The sequence below is a fragment of the Pelodiscus sinensis genome, chromosome 13 (assembly GCF_049634645.1).
Source record: "Pelodiscus sinensis isolate JC-2024 chromosome 13, ASM4963464v1, whole genome shotgun sequence".
Lineage (NCBI taxonomy): Eukaryota > Metazoa > Chordata > Testudines > Trionychidae > Pelodiscus > Pelodiscus sinensis.
This window is the reverse complement of record NC_134723.1, coordinates 4,009,106-4,026,820: the sequence shown is the minus strand read 5'-3', so window position 1 is coordinate 4,026,820 and position 17,715 is coordinate 4,009,106. Positions and strand designations below refer to the sequence as shown.

General features: G+C 53.5%; 1 protein-coding gene across 3 annotated transcripts; it reads left to right on the top strand.

Moving 5' to 3' along the window:
- The first annotated feature begins 3,264 nt into the window (after positions 1-3,264).
- LOC102455523 (mitochondrial fission factor-like) lies at positions 3,265-14,654 on the top strand. 3 transcript variants are annotated; one of them, XM_006136290.4, is made up of 7 exons: positions 3,265-3,403; positions 5,351-5,578; positions 7,052-7,218; positions 8,349-8,434; positions 11,094-11,255; positions 13,561-13,639; positions 14,431-14,654. In XM_006136290.4, the coding sequence occupies exons 1-7, from the start codon at positions 3,325-3,327 to the stop codon at positions 14,560-14,562; spliced, it is 933 nt and encodes a 310-aa protein (XP_006136352.2). In that variant the 5' UTR covers positions 3,265-3,324; the 3' UTR covers positions 14,563-14,654. The 3 variants fall into 3 exon arrangements, with proteins under 3 accessions (XP_006136352.2, XP_006136353.2, XP_075752808.1); XM_075896693.1 differs by having other exon boundaries at positions 3,346-3,403; positions 5,328-5,578; XM_006136291.4 differs by lacking the exon at positions 11,094-11,255 and having other exon boundaries at positions 3,266-3,403.
- The last annotated feature ends 3,061 nt before the right edge of the window (positions 14,655-17,715 follow it).

Genomic DNA, 17,715 nt, shown 5'->3' with positions numbered 1-17,715 from the left:
ACATTATTTATTAAAAAAACCACCGTCAAAACTGTGCATTGTCATTTTTCCCTGCCTGGACCTGTGGGCACCAAGTTATTTGGAAAAGCCAGGACCCGTTCACAAGGGAGGATGCCTCTGTGGGCCCAGTTCAGCTGTTTACCTTGTGCAGTCACTACATCAGTGCAAGGGGAAGCAGTGTGAAATCACACAAGTACCATTTTTCACCAGCCTTGAACGTCTCTAGTCTGGCAAGATTTTAGTTAGCTGGATGTCCATGCATGTGACCAAGTTTCCTACAAAGTTTATTTACAGCCTCCACTCCTGTGCTGGTCTTTAGCTCCAAATTCACCACTAGAGGGGGTCCATCTGTAAATAGCCACAGAAGATATGAAGGTTCTGGGCTGCATGTGCTTTTTCTGGACTCGCTTTCTTATTTGGGTATACCTATCTCATAGAGCTGGAAGGGACCTCGAGAGGTCATCCAGTCCAGTCTCCTGCCCTCACAGTAGGACCATATACCATCCCTGATAGATTTGCTCCAGATCCTTAAATGGCCCCCTGAAGGATTGAACTCACAAACCTGGGTTTAGCAAGCCACTGCTCAAACCACTGAGCTATCTCCCCCTTGATGAAAGTGACCCCTAAACTCAGCTTGAAAAGGACTGAAGAACTCTGCCTACAGGGCTGGAGCCGGCACTGTGCTTATTGCGGGAGGAGGAATGGCATGAAATTCATCTTCGAAATGGTCCTTACGGCTCAGAGGCTGCTGTGCTGGAAACACAAGCAGTGCTGCCTCCATGGTACAGCCCAACATTGGCCCAGTCTCTTCTGGTTTGTGCCTAGTGGCGTCCCTACACAGCGATCGGCTGGCCGGCTGACCATCATAAGAATGGCCAGACTGGGTCCATCCGGCTCAGTATGCTGTCTGCTGACAGTGACCTATACCAGATGCCCCAGAGAGAGGGAACATAATAGGGAATCCTCATGTGATCTCTTCCCTGTCAGCCATCTCTAGAGAAACAGAGGCTAGGGACACCATTTCTACCTATCCTGGCTAATAGCCACTGATGGACCTAACCTCCATGAATCTATCTAGCTCTTTTTTGAACCCTGTTAAAGTTCTAGCCTTCACCGCATCCTCTGGCAAGGAGTTCCACAGGTTGACTGTGCGCCGAGTGAAGTAAAACATCCTTTTGTTTGTTTGTTCGACCATCCCCTACAGCAGGGGTGGGCAAGACAATGTCCATGGGCCGGATCTGGCCCACCACGCTGTTTGATGCGGCCTGCGGCCGCCCTGCCACTCCCCTGCTCCCAGGTCAGTCAGGGTCTGTGGGCAGGGGAGCATGTGAAGCCTCCTAGCCCCGCCCATTCTGTCCAAAGCCCCCCCCCCTTCCAGGGCAGTCCCCAACCACTCTGAAATTCGTGAAGTGGCCGCCCCCTTAAAAACGATCGCCCACCCCTGCCCTGCAGCCTCCCTGTTGCCAGTGCAGCAGGGGCGAAACCCAGAAGGGAAGGTGCTCTCTGATGGCCCGTCCTGTACAGGGACCGACACAGCGCCCGTGCCTCATGGAGCTGACCCTCAAGCAGGGCCCACAGGGCTCTTGGGTAGCACTGATCTGCCGCCATCACAGCCTAGATGCGAACCACTGCCCGGAGCATTCCAGCAGAGTCCCAGGCCGGGGAGTGTGGGGTCGGCTCGCCACAGGGGCCCAGAACGCAGGTAGGAACAGTCAGGCCCATTGACCGTGGGTGGGACTCACGCTCCCAAGTTGCTTCGGCATCGTTGAGGATTTCCCCTGTGAACAGCAGGGCGGAGGCAGTGTGGGGACTCCGAGGCCAGGGACTGGATCTCTGATTCCAGGGAGGGGACTCAGAGCTCCCTGAACCCGGCCACACCTGTCCCATGTCTCAGGACTTCTCAGGCTGATGTGGTGCTGAGGATGGGCCCTTCTTTGTTTTTTTCTTACACTTACACACCCTCCGCCCATGGCTGAGGCTCTCTGAGGGCGAGATGGGTCCAAGGACTCCATCAGGCCCCCTTAGGCCTGCTTGGATTGGACTTTTCCCTGCCACAGCTGAGCCCATCCAAGGAGATGCCCCTGCTCAAGGTGAAACTGACCGGAGAGGTGCTGCTGAAACTGACCCCGGTTCATCTTCCGGGGGAAAGGTGCAGAAAGCACCCACATTGCAGCGACCAGGGCACAGGAAATCCAGGGTACCATTCTCTGGTGTTCCCACGCTCTACCCTGCTATTGATAACGGGCCGGGCAGCTCGAAGAGCCCAATCCCATTTAAAAATACATATATTTTAACCGGCCCGTGCCCCTTCGTTCCTAACAAGATCTCCATACTGGTGAGAAGGATTTTCCTGGCCTGGCAGAGAGTTTGTTGGTGGGGGAGATGGGCAGCCCCGTTTCTCAGAATAGAGCCGTGATACAGCACAGAGGTGAGACGCCAGCCCCATCCCATCCCCAGAGAGCACTTTTCTTTTCCACCGCCGCCCTCTGGCCAACGCACGGTCCCAATCTATGAGGCCTGAGCGTCAGAGCGGAGAGCACTCTGGTGCCAGCGCCCCCGGTGCCTGTCGGCAGGAACACCCGGCTGCGTGGGGGTGGTGTAGATGGAAAGCACCTTACAACGTCACACGGGGGGTTGTCACTTCAGAAGGGGAAACCCCAGCCGGAGCGGTGGAGTTTTCACCACCTGGTTTTCACACTTACACTTTGATTGGAAGCTCTTTGGGCCCAGGGACTGTCTTTTTGTTCAGCTTGTGCCATTCCTGACCCCATGAAGCCCTGCTCCCGGACGGGGGTGTTTAAGCACTAGGGCAGTCCAGCTAATAACTTCCTGACGCAGAACCGAAGGTGGTCTCCTGGGAGTGACAGAGGAGCATTGTCTCACAGCCCTTTGGGGAGGGAGAACGGCCTAGTGGTTAAAGCAGGAGGCATGCCGATTGACTCCGCGTTGGCGATGTGCTCTGGGACTGCAGCTCATCTGGCAGAAGGTAGCGACTTACTTCCCACTGCCAGGCTGAAGTTTGTAAAATGCCTGTTGATCCTGAGAGGCACAATAGTGTCCAAAAAGCAAAGTCTCTCGCTGTTTGCAGAGTCAGGGACTCCTGCTGTTTGAAACTCTCCAGACAGGAGGCTGGAGGAAAAACTGCCGAACACATTGTGTGCACAACAAGGTAAGTGGATTTCTTGTTCCCACTGACCAGAAGACAGGTGCTCATTAGCCACCTGCCATGTCTCATTAACCAGCCCGTCTGTCTCTTTAAAAGCATGATGGACAGCTGCCTCATCCAGCCAATCCCACTGCTTGCTAGGAGCCTGAGCTGCCAAAATGGGAGGGCTCAGGACCTGTGGGGTTGACATCACCCTCCAGCTGATTACAGAGGGCCCGGAAGAAGAGCTGTTTATAGGTTAGTAGGTTTCATTAACAAACTGGCAAAAAAGCAGAAGCCGCAGGGAGCAGGAAAGGGGATACAACTGGCTAACGCCAAGGGGGGGAGTTGTGGCTTTAGAGATGGAGCAAAGTTTGTTTCCTTTCTGGAGTCATTCGCTCTGGCCTGGCTGGGCTAATTTTTGTGAATGATTCCAGCTTCTCTGCCCAGCTGGGGCCTGGCGAAGACACCAGGCTGTGGCTTAGCTGCCTTGTCCTTTTCCCTGGGCAGGCCCGAATGCTGGTAGCTTGTGGGGAGAAGTGTGTGTAGAGAATTGCCTCGTTCCAGGGACAGGATCCGCACTGGGGGAGAGGGGCGGTGGGACGGATTGTAACAGGACCCGGCCGGGGGTGACTGCCTGCCACCAGTTTTGCCTCTTGATTTCAGCACCCATCTGGTGCAGGTTCCCTGGGGTTGTTTTCCTCCTTGCTGGGGCTGTGTTTTGAGCAGGGAAAGATTCAGCCAGTTTGGCTTTTGAAGGAGTTGGAGGGGCGGGGGGTCTTGTAGTAGACTGGTCAGGGTCTGAAATGACACCTGCCAGCCTACAAAGGCAAAGTCACCCTTCCCGTGGCCTGAGCTTGGCTCTTGCTGTCTCGTGGCAGTGGGGAGAGCCCATTCGTGTTCGGCCCCCTGGGCTACTGCTGCGTGCGTCCCTCCCATACCGGCGCCGAGCCGCCTTGGTGCTGCGCCCAGAATCCTTTGGCACCTGGGCAGAGCTTGGGACATAAAACAGGACAGTGCTGCCGCCCCCCAGTGCTCTCTGCGGGGCCGGGGACCTGTGGGGGTGCAGGGGCCGGGCAGGCCAACAGCGGGGTCGCTGGGATGGGTTCCGGTCTGGTGCGGGCCACGTCAGGAGCGTGATTCTCCCCCTGTTGCTCAGGGTGCGGCCTATCAAACAATCCTCGCTCCTGCGCAACCTCCCCGGTTCGTGGCTGTTGGGGAGAGGCCGCGCTGCACCCCCTGGCTGGGAGTGGTGCCATCCTATGGGGGAGTTTGGTGCATGGCTCTTCGCCTCCCCCGCGTTGTCCAGCCCCGCTGCTGAGCACAAAGCACAGGCCTCTTCACTCTGGGCAAAGCACGTGGCAACTTCCCAGCAGAGGGAGCCTGAAGTGAGCTCAGGGGGAGACCAGTGTCATTACTGTATTATTATTATTACAGGAGGGGAAACTGAGGCATGGGGTGGGGCCATCACTGGCCAAAGGCCACTCAGGCAGAGCTGGGAATAGTCCCAGCCCAGTGCCCAGTGCATTAAAGCGATACGGCCTCTCCTGCAGCTGTTACCTGCGTGGGCTGGGGAGCAAAGAGATGTTTGGGGGTTTTATATTTATATACTTTTTTTATATAAAATCTTGAAATGTTCTGTGGCCAGAAGGTGCTTTTCATGAGAAATTCTGAGTTGGGTTGACAGCCCAGTTTTCCCTCAAACAAAACCAGGCCTGATGGACATTTTTTGCCTGGCTGTACCACAAGCGCGGCGCTTTCTCCCACGGGCACCTTGTTTTTTGTTTGGTCCTGCTCGTTTCCTGACTGTCAAAGCCGAAGGCGTCATGTGTGAGAGAACACACTTCTAGCCCACAGGATTTTCCATTTTTAATCACCGGCGGAATCGATTTCCCTTCTTCCCACGGGCTCATTCATAGGCTGTGTCGTTGCTTGCCTTCTTAAAACCTCCTGCCTGTGCTGTATCGATTACCTCTGCCGTCGGCCTGCTGGGGAACCTTGGGCAGTCACGGCTCCGTGCCTCAGTTTCCCCAGTGTCACGATCCCCATTTCACAGGTAGGCCCCCTTGTAAAATGCTGGAGAGCAACCACTGTAAGGCACTGTATGCGAGGTAGGGGTTATTAGCGAGCAGGCATCTGTCATGGGGCCCACCTTGGCAGGATGGCGCTTGCTCTCTTTCAGCAGCGTGTGGTGTGACCTTGCAGGCTGCCAGCGGGAGGCTGGGAATGAAAGGACCATGTGGCCGTTTTGGGGCCTGGAGGGGACCCGAGCCCCGTGTGACCAGAGCTTCCTGGAGGCTGTCAGTCAGCGCATGCAGGTGCCCCGCAGGCTGAAGGTGGCGGACGAGTCCAGGCTGCTGGCTGAGGAGAGAGATGTGGAGGCGCTTCCCCCTTCCTTCCGGATGCACATCCCAGAGAGGCTGTCGCTGGCAGGTGATGGGCAGGTTCAAGTCCCGCCACCCAATGTGGGGTCATCCAACACGAGCTCAGCAAAGGATGGACCTGGCACCCTTAGGGCATAGGACGGATAAGGGGGGGGCCAGAATGCAGGGATGTTGGGGGCTCCTCCAGGAGCACCGTGGAAAAGGCACCCACCTCCAGAGCTAGAGGCCAAGGGCCTGAGCCCCACCCACTCAACCTAGGGTCACCCAACACCACCTTGGCAATGGATGGACCTGGCACCCTTGGGACATAGAGCAGATAAGGGGGGCAGGAACTCAGAGGGCACCAAATGCAAAGGCCTCCATCTGTTGCCCCACTCATCTGGAGAAGTGGGCCGGGCCCACAAAAGCTCATGATGCCATCGACATCACTTTAAGTTTAGATTGTAAAGTTACAGACCCGCAGGGCCTTGTCTACACTAGGGAATTATTTTGGAATTACCAAATTCAACCTGACTCCCGATTTAACGACCTCAAACGATGCCCACGCTACGGGGAAGCCTCGCAATTAGTCCAAGGCAGGCCCTATTAATAGGGAGACACTAACTTGGACTTAGAGCCCCAGGAAGCACTAGGGTGTAATGAGTTTGAATTACTCAGCGTCCAAGGCTGGATTAAGGTGGGGGCCCGGGGCACCTGATGGCAGCTGTAAGGGGTGCTGGCCGCGCGGTGCCCCTTAGAGCTGCCATCAGGCGCCGCGTGCCCGATTGCTGCTGTAAGGAGTGCAGCATGCTGGGGGGGCGGGGCCACGCATGCACCATGCGCCTGGGGGCGGAGCTGTGCATGCGTCGCATGCCCAGGGCGCAGGAATGGCTCAAGCCGGCCCTGTCGGAGTCATTATTTCGAGATCGCAGCAGTGGAGTGTCCACACGCCCGCTATTTCAGAATTAGAGTTACTCCCGATGAAAAGCAGGAGCGCAGGTTTCATATCACGTGGCCCGTTCCTTTGAAATAACGGGCGTGGTAGCATGGACGCTCTGCTTATCAATTCAGCCTAAGGGGGGTTATTTTGAAATAAAGTCCTAGCATAGCTGAGACTTTTAGTCAGGAGTTTTTGCTCCTCCCTCTCCATTCAGATCCGGGTCCGTGTGGGTGTCAGAACTCCGGCCTGGTGTATCCATGTGCCGGTGGGTGGCTGGCTACTGCATGCTAATGAAGCTTGCCCCACTTTCAGCTCAGTCGTTACTGCAGAGAAAAGAAATCCATTCCAGGATTTTCATGGGAAAACCTGGAAGAGGTGTTGGATAAAGACTCAGCAGAGAGTGGCTGTCGGGGGTGTGTGTGTGTGTGTGTGTGTGTGTGTGTGTGTGTGTGTGTGTGTGTTGCATCAGGAGCCTCAGAAACACGATTGCTTCTCCCAGGGATCTGGACATCACTTTCTCCCCCACCTAAGTCTGACTGTGACGCTGTTACGTTCTGGAGCGTAGGCAGATGCTTCTAACGGTCCTCTCTTTCCTCTCTGTAGACATGATGGATATGAGTCTAAGGCCTCTCCTGTCGGACCAGCTGCAGCAGCACCCTTCTATTGTTGTGCATATGCCTCAGGCCCCCTCCACCCAGCCTACGGCATTCGGGGAGCTCCCGTTTCAGGACACCGCTACCCGATCAGGCGCCCAGAAACGCAAGCGATTGGTACTGTATCTAGCGGCGGGCACCCATAACAAGCCGGTCTCCAGAAGAAAAATTCCTGGGATAGTGAAATAGCCCAGTGTCTTCTTCCTAGGTCCTATAGCCCAGCCCCTGTGCCCTGGAAAGGAAGTTTTTTCTTCATGCAGCACACAATCAACCTGTGGAACTCCTTGCTAGAGGATGTTGTGAAGACTAGGACTTTAACAGGGTTCCAAAAAGGACTAGATAAATTCATTGAGGATGGGTCTATCAATGACTGTTAGCCAGGCTAAGCAGGAATGGTGTCCCTACCCAGTTTGTCAGAAGTTGGGAATGGGCGACAGGGGAGGGATCGCTTGATGAGTCCCTGTTCTGTTCACTCCCTCTGGGGCACCTGGTATTGGCCACCGTTGGCAGACAGGTCACTGGACTACATGGACATTTGGTCTGACCCAGTCATACGTTCTAACAACATCTGGTCCCCTCCCCTCCACAATAGTATATTTTTAAGCTGCCTCATATGCCAAGGCAAGAGGTGAGCTCGTGATCAAACCAAGGCATGAACAGGTCAGTGTAGGCTGGCTGAGCCAAGTGAAATGTAAGCGATTAAACAAACTTCATGCAAGGTTCTACTCGCATTCTTTCCACTTCAGTAAGGGGGTCTCTTGGAATATTATTTTTGCATCTAGATGTATCGTTCTGGTGTATTCTCCTGGAGCAAGACCAACTGGAGCAAGGCTGGGGTGGAGATGCGCTCTGGGATCCAAACACAATAGGTCACATGACTGCCTTTGTGTAATTATGACCTCATTCTATTCTGTGCCACACTGTAATGGCTGGGATGCTGTGGCATCGAGTATCCTGCTGCTACCCAGTGGCAGAGCCTGCATTTGAAAATGGTGCCACAGCCCATCAGGCAAACCTCCCGTTGACGCCAGAGGCTCTTGGTTGGAGTAAAGACCCCAGTCCGGGTCCATGTGGTGATGAGGGCACATTTGGACAAGGTGGCCGCAACAGAGCGAATCTGTGGAACTCCCTGCATTGTTGCTGCTGCCTGCCTGTGGCAGCGCATGGGGGTTGCCGAGGGATTGTTGCCGGAGGGGAATGATTGACAGGGTGTAATACTAATGCTCTCATTTTGTGTGTTTGGACAGACCCACCATGGCAGACCGCGGAAGGAGAGAGCGCCGAGCGCGACCCCCCCGATGGCCGTGCGTGGCACAAGCCAGAAGCCTGACTGGTGAGACCTGCCAGGGCAAATTTACATGCTGAGCCTCCAGCCTCGCCTATATTGTGGTCAGATGGCCCGTTGCACCCTGCGGCACGCCCCCTCCTGGGGTGAGGGGCACGGTCCTGGTTGGTCTAAGGCAGCGGTTCCCAACCTTTTCCACATGGGGACCCATTTGGACAATTCAGGAAGACCTGGTGACCCAAGGCAATTCAAAAACGGGGAGGGGCGGGGGCAGTGTCACCTGGAGAGACACTTGGCGACCCTTTTGAAATGTAATGGCGACTCATATTTGGGTCCTGACTCATAGGTGGGGAACCCCTGCTCTAAGGGAACTGGCAGGCAGTGGTATGGAAGGAAGGGTCCATGCCCATGTGGGCAAGTTCTAGTGAAATGATCTTTCTCAATCACATCCCAGCACTGGATGACCTAGCCTCTCGTGTGTGATCCTCAGTACGAGGCACTCTCGGCTCCAGCCTGGTCCGCGCTTGTGCCGACAGATGTGGCTGGTGCCTGCTTGGCCTGGCCCGGCTGAGGCTGGATGGGCCATGCTGAACTCCCTCATTGGTCTTGAACGATGATGGTTGGTCCTTCTCTTGCGCCGTCGACCTGAAAGATCTGGCGCCCTTCACCAGCAATGCAGTCCGACTCTGAAAGCCTTCCTGAGCTCCAGAGCCTCTCTGCCCTACTGGCACACACAGAGGTTGCCCCAGCGTTACACTCGCCCATCCAAGGGCCAGCTCGGGCCACTGACTCCGTCCGCCAAGGGCTGTCTGGGCCTGGTGTGCAAGGTCGGCCGTCCCTGACAACGACGTTGGCAGGAGCTTAGTCAGTTACCACAGTCGTGGTGGTACAAGCAGACGGGTCACCGCTCCACGCTGGTGCCCCGTTGTGTATCGTGTCCATAGAACGATGGAAACGAAGAGCTTGAAAGGACACCTAATCCACCCCCTGTGCCAAGAGCAGACCTAGCTCACCTAGACCACCCCAGACAAGCGTGTCCGACCTGTTCTTACAAACCTCCATTGACGGGGTTCCACAGCCTCCCTACTTCCGTGCTTCACCATCCCTCGACTTAGAAAGTTCTCCTAATACCCAATCGAAATACTCCCTTGCTGATCACTGCTTGTCTTGCCTTCCGTGGACCATGGAGCCCAATTCATCCCGGTCCTTTTTATTATGACTCTTAACATATTTGAAGAGTGTTAGCAGGTTCCCCGTCCGCCTGCTAGTCTCAAGATTAAACATGTCCAGTTATTTTCATCTTTCCTCCTTGGGCAGCTTTTTTAAACATCCATCGTTTTTGCTGCTTTCCCCTGGAGTCTCCATCCAGTTGGCCCACGTCTTTCTGAAGTGCGGTGTGTAAAACTGGGCATGACACAACAGCTGAGGCCTCCAAGCCAGGTCATGTGGGGCAGTGGCTTTGCTGGTCACCCGTCGATACACTCCAGCATGGTATTAGGGTTGTTTTTGCAACAGCATCACATCCTTGGCTCCTAGTGAATGCCTGATTGAATGTCACCTCTGGATCCTTGGTATGCCATCAGCTTATGCCCCATTTTGTACCTGTGCATTTTTTCCCCTTCCCAAGTACAGTACTTTGCACTTGTCTCTCCTGAATTTCAGCTTGTCAAATTTAATTGTCCAGGGCATTTTGAAATGTAATCCTGTCTGCTAAAGTGCTTGCACTCCCGCCCAGCAGGGGTGTTCTGCAGATTTAAAAAATAGATCCTTTACTTCCTGATCCAAGTAATGAAGGAAATCCTGAATATTGCCAGCCCAACAAGCAGACCCCTGAAGGTCCCCACTAGGTTGACAGAAAACCACTGGTTTGCCCCAATGCCTTGAAGGGGCTTACGAACTGATTACAGTATCTAATAATTGGGTCCAGTGCCTTTTTTTAAAGTATTGAAGTTTGGCCGATTGATTCTATTACTTCCTGGCTGCGTCTAGACTGGCAAGTTTTTCCGCAAAAGTAGCTGCTTTTGCGGAAAAACTTGCCAGCTGTCTACACTGGCCGCTTGAATTTCCGCAAGAACACTGACGATCTCATGTAAGACTGTCAGTGTTCTTGTGGAAATACTGTGCTGCTCCCATTCGGGCAAAAGCCCTCTTGCGCAAATGCTTTTGTGCAAGAGGGCCAGTGTATTGTTTTGCACAAAAAAGCCCCAATCGCAAAAATGGTGATCAGGGCTTTCTTGCGTAAAACCACGCCTAGATTGGCACGGACGCTTTTCCGCAAAAGCACGTTTTGCGGAAAAGTGTCCGTGCCAATCTAGACGCTCTTTTTCCGCTAATGCTTTTAACGGAAAACTTTTCCGTTAAAAGCATTTGCGGAAAATCATGCCAGTCTGGACGTAGCCCCTGAGTCCTCTTTGTTCCCCTTTTAAAAAACAGACTGGTACTATGGGTGCCCTTCTGCAGTCCTCTGGGACCTCACTTGTCTCCCATATGTTCTTGAAGATTGTTTTTACCTAGTTTCCTAATAGCCTGTTCCATGACACATGGGTGAAGTGAGACGTACCCTTGCTAAGCGCAGCTTGGAGCTATCATAAGGATGCATGAAACAGCCCCGTCCTGGGTCCTCCGGTGCACTAGTGCATAAAAGGGAGGGGAAATGCAGCCGAGCGCAGAAGGGAATAACTATTGTGATTCGGTATATGCCCTGCAGGCCAGACACATGCCCACCGCCCTGTCCCGGCCCCCCATGCCCTCTGTTCCTCCAGGGCAGCAGGATCTACTCCCTGCAGAATATCTTCCAGATGGTGCGATTCCTGGGTCACCTGCTCTTCCAGCGGGTTAAGAAGTCTGCTCAAGACCAAGTGCCACCCAGGTGACTCGGTCTGACCTGCTTCGGTCCTGAATCCGCACGACTCTGCCTACACGCCGCTTTGCATACTCCTCGCATGCCTACGGGGAAACCCGCTGTGCAGCCAGCCTGGAATTCCCTGAGCCAGGCATCTGGCTACCTGCCTCTGTAATTCCCTTGACTGTAACACATTACCTAATGCCTCCTGGGACTTTCGTGTGCTGCTGGCTATGATCTTAATGTAACGAGAGTGCTAGGGCACCGCACGTACACTGCCTACTTGGTGTTTATTAAATGGATACAGGACGGGAAAGGGGATAAAATCCAGAGCTATTTGGCGACGGATTCTATGCTCTTATGCCACTGACGTGGGTTTCCGATCCAGTAGCTCCTTGTCTGCAGAGTTTATAAGCTTTGCAGCCTCCCTCCACCAGGGGCTAGAATCCGTCATGCTTTCAGAATCTTGTGAAGCCGAGCCATGCAGCCCCACAAGTTACAAGTTATCTGTGTTGTCACCAGGCCGGAATCTCCATATTCTAATGATTTTGAGGAAAGGGAGGGGAAAGAGAAGCCGTATCTATAGACGCAAAGTGTCAGTCACACATTTACAGCTGCTTGACTAATGTTCTTCCAGCCTGGCTTGCTTTTTGAAGTCTCAGTTTGCTCAACAACACCAGCAGGGTTTGGATCAGAGAAAAAAGAGCCCAGACTCCGTTCCAAATGCACCATTTCCAGTCTGAGAAGTTAAATTTTGCACAGAGTAAAAAATGATTGCACTGATTTGCTCCAGCTCTATACCAGACAGAAATTTTTGGAAAATCTGCTGGATGACTTCCTTGAAAGTTGAGTCATTGGGGGGAAGTAGCTTAGAATTCTAGGCAATTTTCAGTCTGTACTATAATGAGGACTACCTCTACCTGGGTGGGTGAGTGTGTGTGTGTGTGTGTGTGTATTTTAGTCAAAAACTTTGGGTTGTTGCAGTTGTTAATGTTCTGTTTTGGGTGACATCAGCAATGTTCCATCACGTTGTTGTTGTTGTTTTTTTTTAAACTCTTGTCATTGTGTTTAATATTGGTCGGCCTCCATCCAGTTCCTTAAACCTCTTTGGACTGTCTTGGAGTGTGGTGATGTGCCCGAGAGCAAACTGCAAACCAAATCCACAGAGCTTTCCCACCTGTGGTTTATATGGTCAATGACACAAGCCACATTTTTGGCCTGCTCCTCCCAGCCTCTGTAAATGGGAGTGTTAAAGTCAGTGGAAGGGCATCTGTTCATATCAGCTGAGAATCTGGTTTTACAATAACAACGAAATGCATTAGAAAAGTTGACTCTGCAAACGGCAGCTCCCTTTTACCCAGTCTGTCTCCTTCAGTCCTATCTGCTGACTTTCCTGAGACAAAGCTACTATTCCCGCTAGCCCTGAAGAATGAATGCAGATAGGGGAGAACAAGCTGGAGTTTTTTTCTGACTATCATATGGCCAATGGCAGGACTGACACTGACCTCTCCTGAGGGCAAGAAGGTCCTTAGCCTAGTGAAGTGACCTTGCTGGGGATCAGTGTTCCCGCTAATTGTTTCTACCAGTGTGTGGAATACATTTTGTTATGTGCACTGAAGCATGTGCAGATGTGCACCACCATGAAACACATGCTGCTGACTGCGGGCACTCTGCTAATCAGCTGGGCGGTGTTTACAACTTTCCAAGTGCTCAGCTTACAGAGATCGCTGGTGGGGATCATGGAAAGTAACTAGAGAGCCCTCTTTTTAGCAGAGATCCATGGCCGGTGCATTGGGGCAGACAGTCACCACCCCCTTTACGGGTGGTGGTGGTGGTGGTGGGGGGGGGAAATGGCAGTTTTCTGGACCAAGTCCTCCGCTGGTGTAAATAGCGTAGATCCATGGACTTGAACAGAGCTTGTCAGTTTCTGCCAGCTGAGGCCTCAGTTCTGGTGTTTGCATGGACCGATCTAATGACTGCACACATGGGGGACTGCCATTTGGCACATGCGCTATTCTCTTGCACCGTGTGCTGGGATTTTAACCGTAAAGCCATCGCTGAGTAACCTTCCCCTGGCAGCATGCACTGTCTGGTTTGCAATGCGGGTCGCTGACCACTGCACCTTGGCAGGGTTACTTGGCCGGGGTGTGGTGACAGACATGCTGCATCTCCACAATCACATCTGCTGCATCTTCTCTGTGCCATCCACCAGGTGTGCTTTGAGCGTGGGTTCCCCTTCCCGCCCCTCTTCCGGGCTCCCTGTGCCAGCCCGTGATTCCATCTCTGGATCTCTGTCTGCCCGTTTGCATCTCTTTGTTTTCCTTCTTCGTAGCTCTCAGGACGCAGGCGCAGCCTCAGAAAGCTCCCTGGAGGAGTTGGGTATGACTGACATGGTGGCCATGAGAAGACAGGTGAGAGGGAGACGTTTTGCTACTGGACTCGGGGGGGGGGGGGGGGAATGTTATTTTGGAATAACCGACGTGATTTCGGAATAACAAGGAGCGCGTCTACACAGCAAGCCGTTATTTCAAAATCCCGTCGAGCTGGCGGCCTGCTGACTCCGACTCCTGTAACCTGCATTTCACCAGGAGCAAGGGAAGTCGGAGGAAGAGCGTTCTTCCTTCGACTCCCTGCTGTGTAGACAGCGCCGAAAGCCGAGTGAAGCTGTTTCGCTGACGCTGCGTAACTTAATTCGACTTTTTGCCCTGCTGTGTAGACATGCTCTGGGGAAGCGGCCTCAGGGACAATGAGAGCAGGTATTGGTAGTGGGCTCCACCTCGTGTTCTTACACTGGCCCTTGTGAGCATCCCCGATAAGAGGAAACACTGGGATCAGTGTTGCTCTTGCAACCAGTGCTCCTGTACTTTCGTGATCCTAGAAAGAGCCCCTGGCAGACTCCAGTAACTGACATTAAATAGCCCCTGGTGCTTTGCTGGCCCTAACAGTTTGCTTCCTTAAGCAACTGCCTGCTGGGTTCGTGTGGGGCAGATGATGGCCCCTTGCACACGAGGGCTGCCTCTCTGGGCTGTATCTCCTGTGGGCTGTATCCCCTGCTGGGAGAGACCTGGCATAGCTGGGAGTCCATGCTGCTGCGCCAGCCCTCCAGAGACACCTACTGGTGGAGGCTGGGGCCAGCGTCCTTTAGATCACCCTTTGATCCCTCATCAGCTGCATGTGACTGACCTGGCTGCTTTTCCGGCAGTTGAACAAGATCTTGGGGAGGGTGCAGACTCTGGAGGAGCAACGTACCAGCTGGCAGCAGAAGGAGCTTCTGGTCTACTCTGCGCTGGTCTCGGCGTGTCTCATCAACACCTGGCTTTGGCTAAGGAGATAGAGGGCCCTGCCCATCCCAGGAGAGAGACCGAGAGCACGCCCATGGGGGAGCGTGACGGGCGAATCCTCGCTAATGCACTTTCCAACAGTCAACTCCATGTGCGTCCTAAAGTGCTTGGCCTGCTTCTCCTCCTGCAGATTCCCTGAGGACTGGAGCTCTTCGGCCACTTTGCACTTATGATGCTGGCGGAGGTGGGGAGTGGGGGCAGGGGGGTATGAGAACTGCGGGGCTGGGTTCTTTTGCCGGCACAGCCAGTGACTACCAGGGAGGGGTGGGGAAGGCTCACTTATAACTAGTGAATGGGTGTCCCGTGGCCATGTTGCTGTGAGTGTATCAGATTGCTAGTGCTGTATAAATATTAACGAGGGTGCGGTGAGCTTGGTTGGGTCCGTGCGTGGAGGAGAAGGGTTCCTATGTGGAGGGGAATCCTCCAGGGATAGCCGAGGCACTTCAAGAAGTAGCACTTGCTGTTCAGAAGGTCCCTCTTTTTCCCCCCCGGCATCGGCACTGAAGCCAGACCCCAAGATGCTAGGCAGCGCTTCATGCTTTTTTGGAAGAGATAAAATGGCAGTTCTGGGCACCTGTGGCCATCGGAAATCCCCCTGCTTTTTGGATAAGTTCAGCCCTGATCTCCTGGCCAAATCCCAAACTTTGACTCCTTAAGGTTCCCCCGTAGTTTTCTCTAGGCACTTCCACATCTCCTGCCCAGAATTGTTGTTGGCTGGCTGTGCACTTCTAAGCACTTGCTACACCCCCGTGTGGAGAAGGCTGCATCTTTGCGGTGGTTGAAACAATCAGTGTCTACTTGGTGTGGCAGGCACATAGATAACCTCCAGGTGTTTGTGGGATCGCTGTCAGTATTCAGGTGTTGTTGTCTGGGAGTCTGGTGATGTGTAAAGGGGGGTACCTAGGATCTCGTACTCAGCACGCACCAGTTGGCTAATAGAATAGCCTATCAATTCTAGCCTGTCTATCCCAGGAGGGCTATGGGGTTGGGCTGGGATAGAAAGGAATTGTCTAGGCTCTGTATTCGGGACAACTGTCCTGAACATATTGACACATCCCCCTACTGAGCAATGGAAGTGGCCATGAAAAGCTGACCAGGACAATTGACTCATTATTGGCTAAAAAACCATCAAGTGATGAGTCTAGAAATGGCTGCCAGTTACCTCCTGGGTCTTGGCAATCTTTGGGTTGGGAACGGCAACGGGAACCTTTCAGCTCCCATGTGCAGATCACTTGCAGTTTGGCGGGTGTCTTTCGTAGAGCATCTAACTCCCCTGCCATGCGCTCTCAATGGTGGTTGTGTGCCACGATATTATTTCTCTAGCGCCGACACGAGAGGTGTGCGAAGACGAGAACCCTGCCCCGGGGTGTTTGCTGTCTAACTAGACAATGCGCTAATGCAAGACATGCAGAAAATAGTATGACGGATGGGTACTTATATTATTTACTTGCACTCAGCACTTCCTGGCCATAACGGGGACACCTCCGGGTAGTTCTTCAGTGTGTAACGATGCATCTACCTGAATTTTGGGACAGAGTTTCAGTCCAGGTGTAAGCTGGCTTCTTATTCCACCTATAAATATATGGGGATACAATTTAGGTGGCTAAGTACTGAATTTCCAGGCGCAGGTATATAGAGATTTATATGACTTGCGTTGTACCAAGTAGCCAGACCTGTAAATCAGATACATGGGCACCTAAATAATCAACCCATAAATATTTCTGGGTGCAAATTCTACCTCTGCGGCCAATGACTGAGCTGAAGAGACTGTCAAGATTTATTACAGCTGGAGTGGAGATCTGCTGACTGTTCTGGATATGAAATGAGGGGATGGGTCGGCTGTCAGTCTAGATGTGGTTCCTGCATCTCCAGGTTAAGGAACCCTGGGGAGGGAGCAGGGTGGGGATCTTGTAGTGCTTGTGCCTGGGTTATTCTGCGGTGATTGGATTTCCGCCTGCAGGGCTGCCACTCCAGCTCCTCCCATTTTTGGGGGTGGAGCCACTATCGGCTCTGCCCATTCCAGCAGGGATCACAGGGACCTACCCCTGTAGTATCACTCCAGTCACCTGCAATTTAAAGAGAAGCTGCTTCAAGGCTGCCAGAAATGTGTGTGCTCTAGCGGTGGCTCCCGGCTTCGCAGATGTGCGCCGCGCTTTCCCAGCCGGGCGACAGGCTGCAGACTGATCCGGTGGGGTGTCCAGCACCTTCACGTTCCTGCGGAAACCATTTTGGAGCAGGGGTGCTCTGCAATGTGCAGGATCAGGTCTGTTCGGTCTGCTCAGCTGGCTGTGGCTGATCGGTCACCAGGGGTGCAATATGGATTTTCTCTGTATCCGGCATAGGTCCCGATTGCACGTGTGTATCAATCTGGAACCATCACTCAATAAAATGTGTTTTTAAACCAGTGCCGTTTGGCGAGTACAAGCAACCTCCTGGCAAACGGGGTCGTAACCCTCCCTGCAGCTCTCCACCCTGGGATTGTAGGAGTCCCGATGGACTGTTGCTTCCTTGTGCCCACCCAGAAACTTACAGAAAGACCATGACTCCTGAGCTCCATCAGGGATAGCTCCCCCAAGGTCCTGATTGGAGGGATACGGGGACCGCTGATTGGTCTGGGCTTCCTACTTGAATCCAAAGCGAGGCACAAGAAAGCGTCTGCACAACGTGGGTGGCGATATATATATATATATACAGCTAAGCCAGGGTGGGCAATTATTTCTGTGGGTGGGTCACTGCTCGAGGTAGTCATGGGCTGGATCCATCCCAGAAGGGGCGGGGCTTCAGGCAGAAGGGGCAGGGCTTTGGGTGGAAAGGGGCGGTTCCCTCTAGATGCCATGCTGCTTTGAACAGTGAATAACTTTGCGCCCTCACCCAACCCCAGGTCTTGATTGGTCTGGGGGCAGGGGAGCAGCAGGGCGGGCTGGGGGCCAGATCAAACAGGTGGGTGGGCTGGATTTGGCCCGCGGGCCGTATCTTGCCCAGTCCTGCGCTAAGCACTCCCCAGCCTCTGAAAGCGCCCTGAGTTTTCCCATTTGCTGTCACGTCACCCTAGGCACAGCTGGGCTGCTGCCCGCTATGTAGGACCCTGCCCCCTGACTAGGGTTACCAGGTGGTTTAAAAAAAATACTGGACACACTTGATCTCAG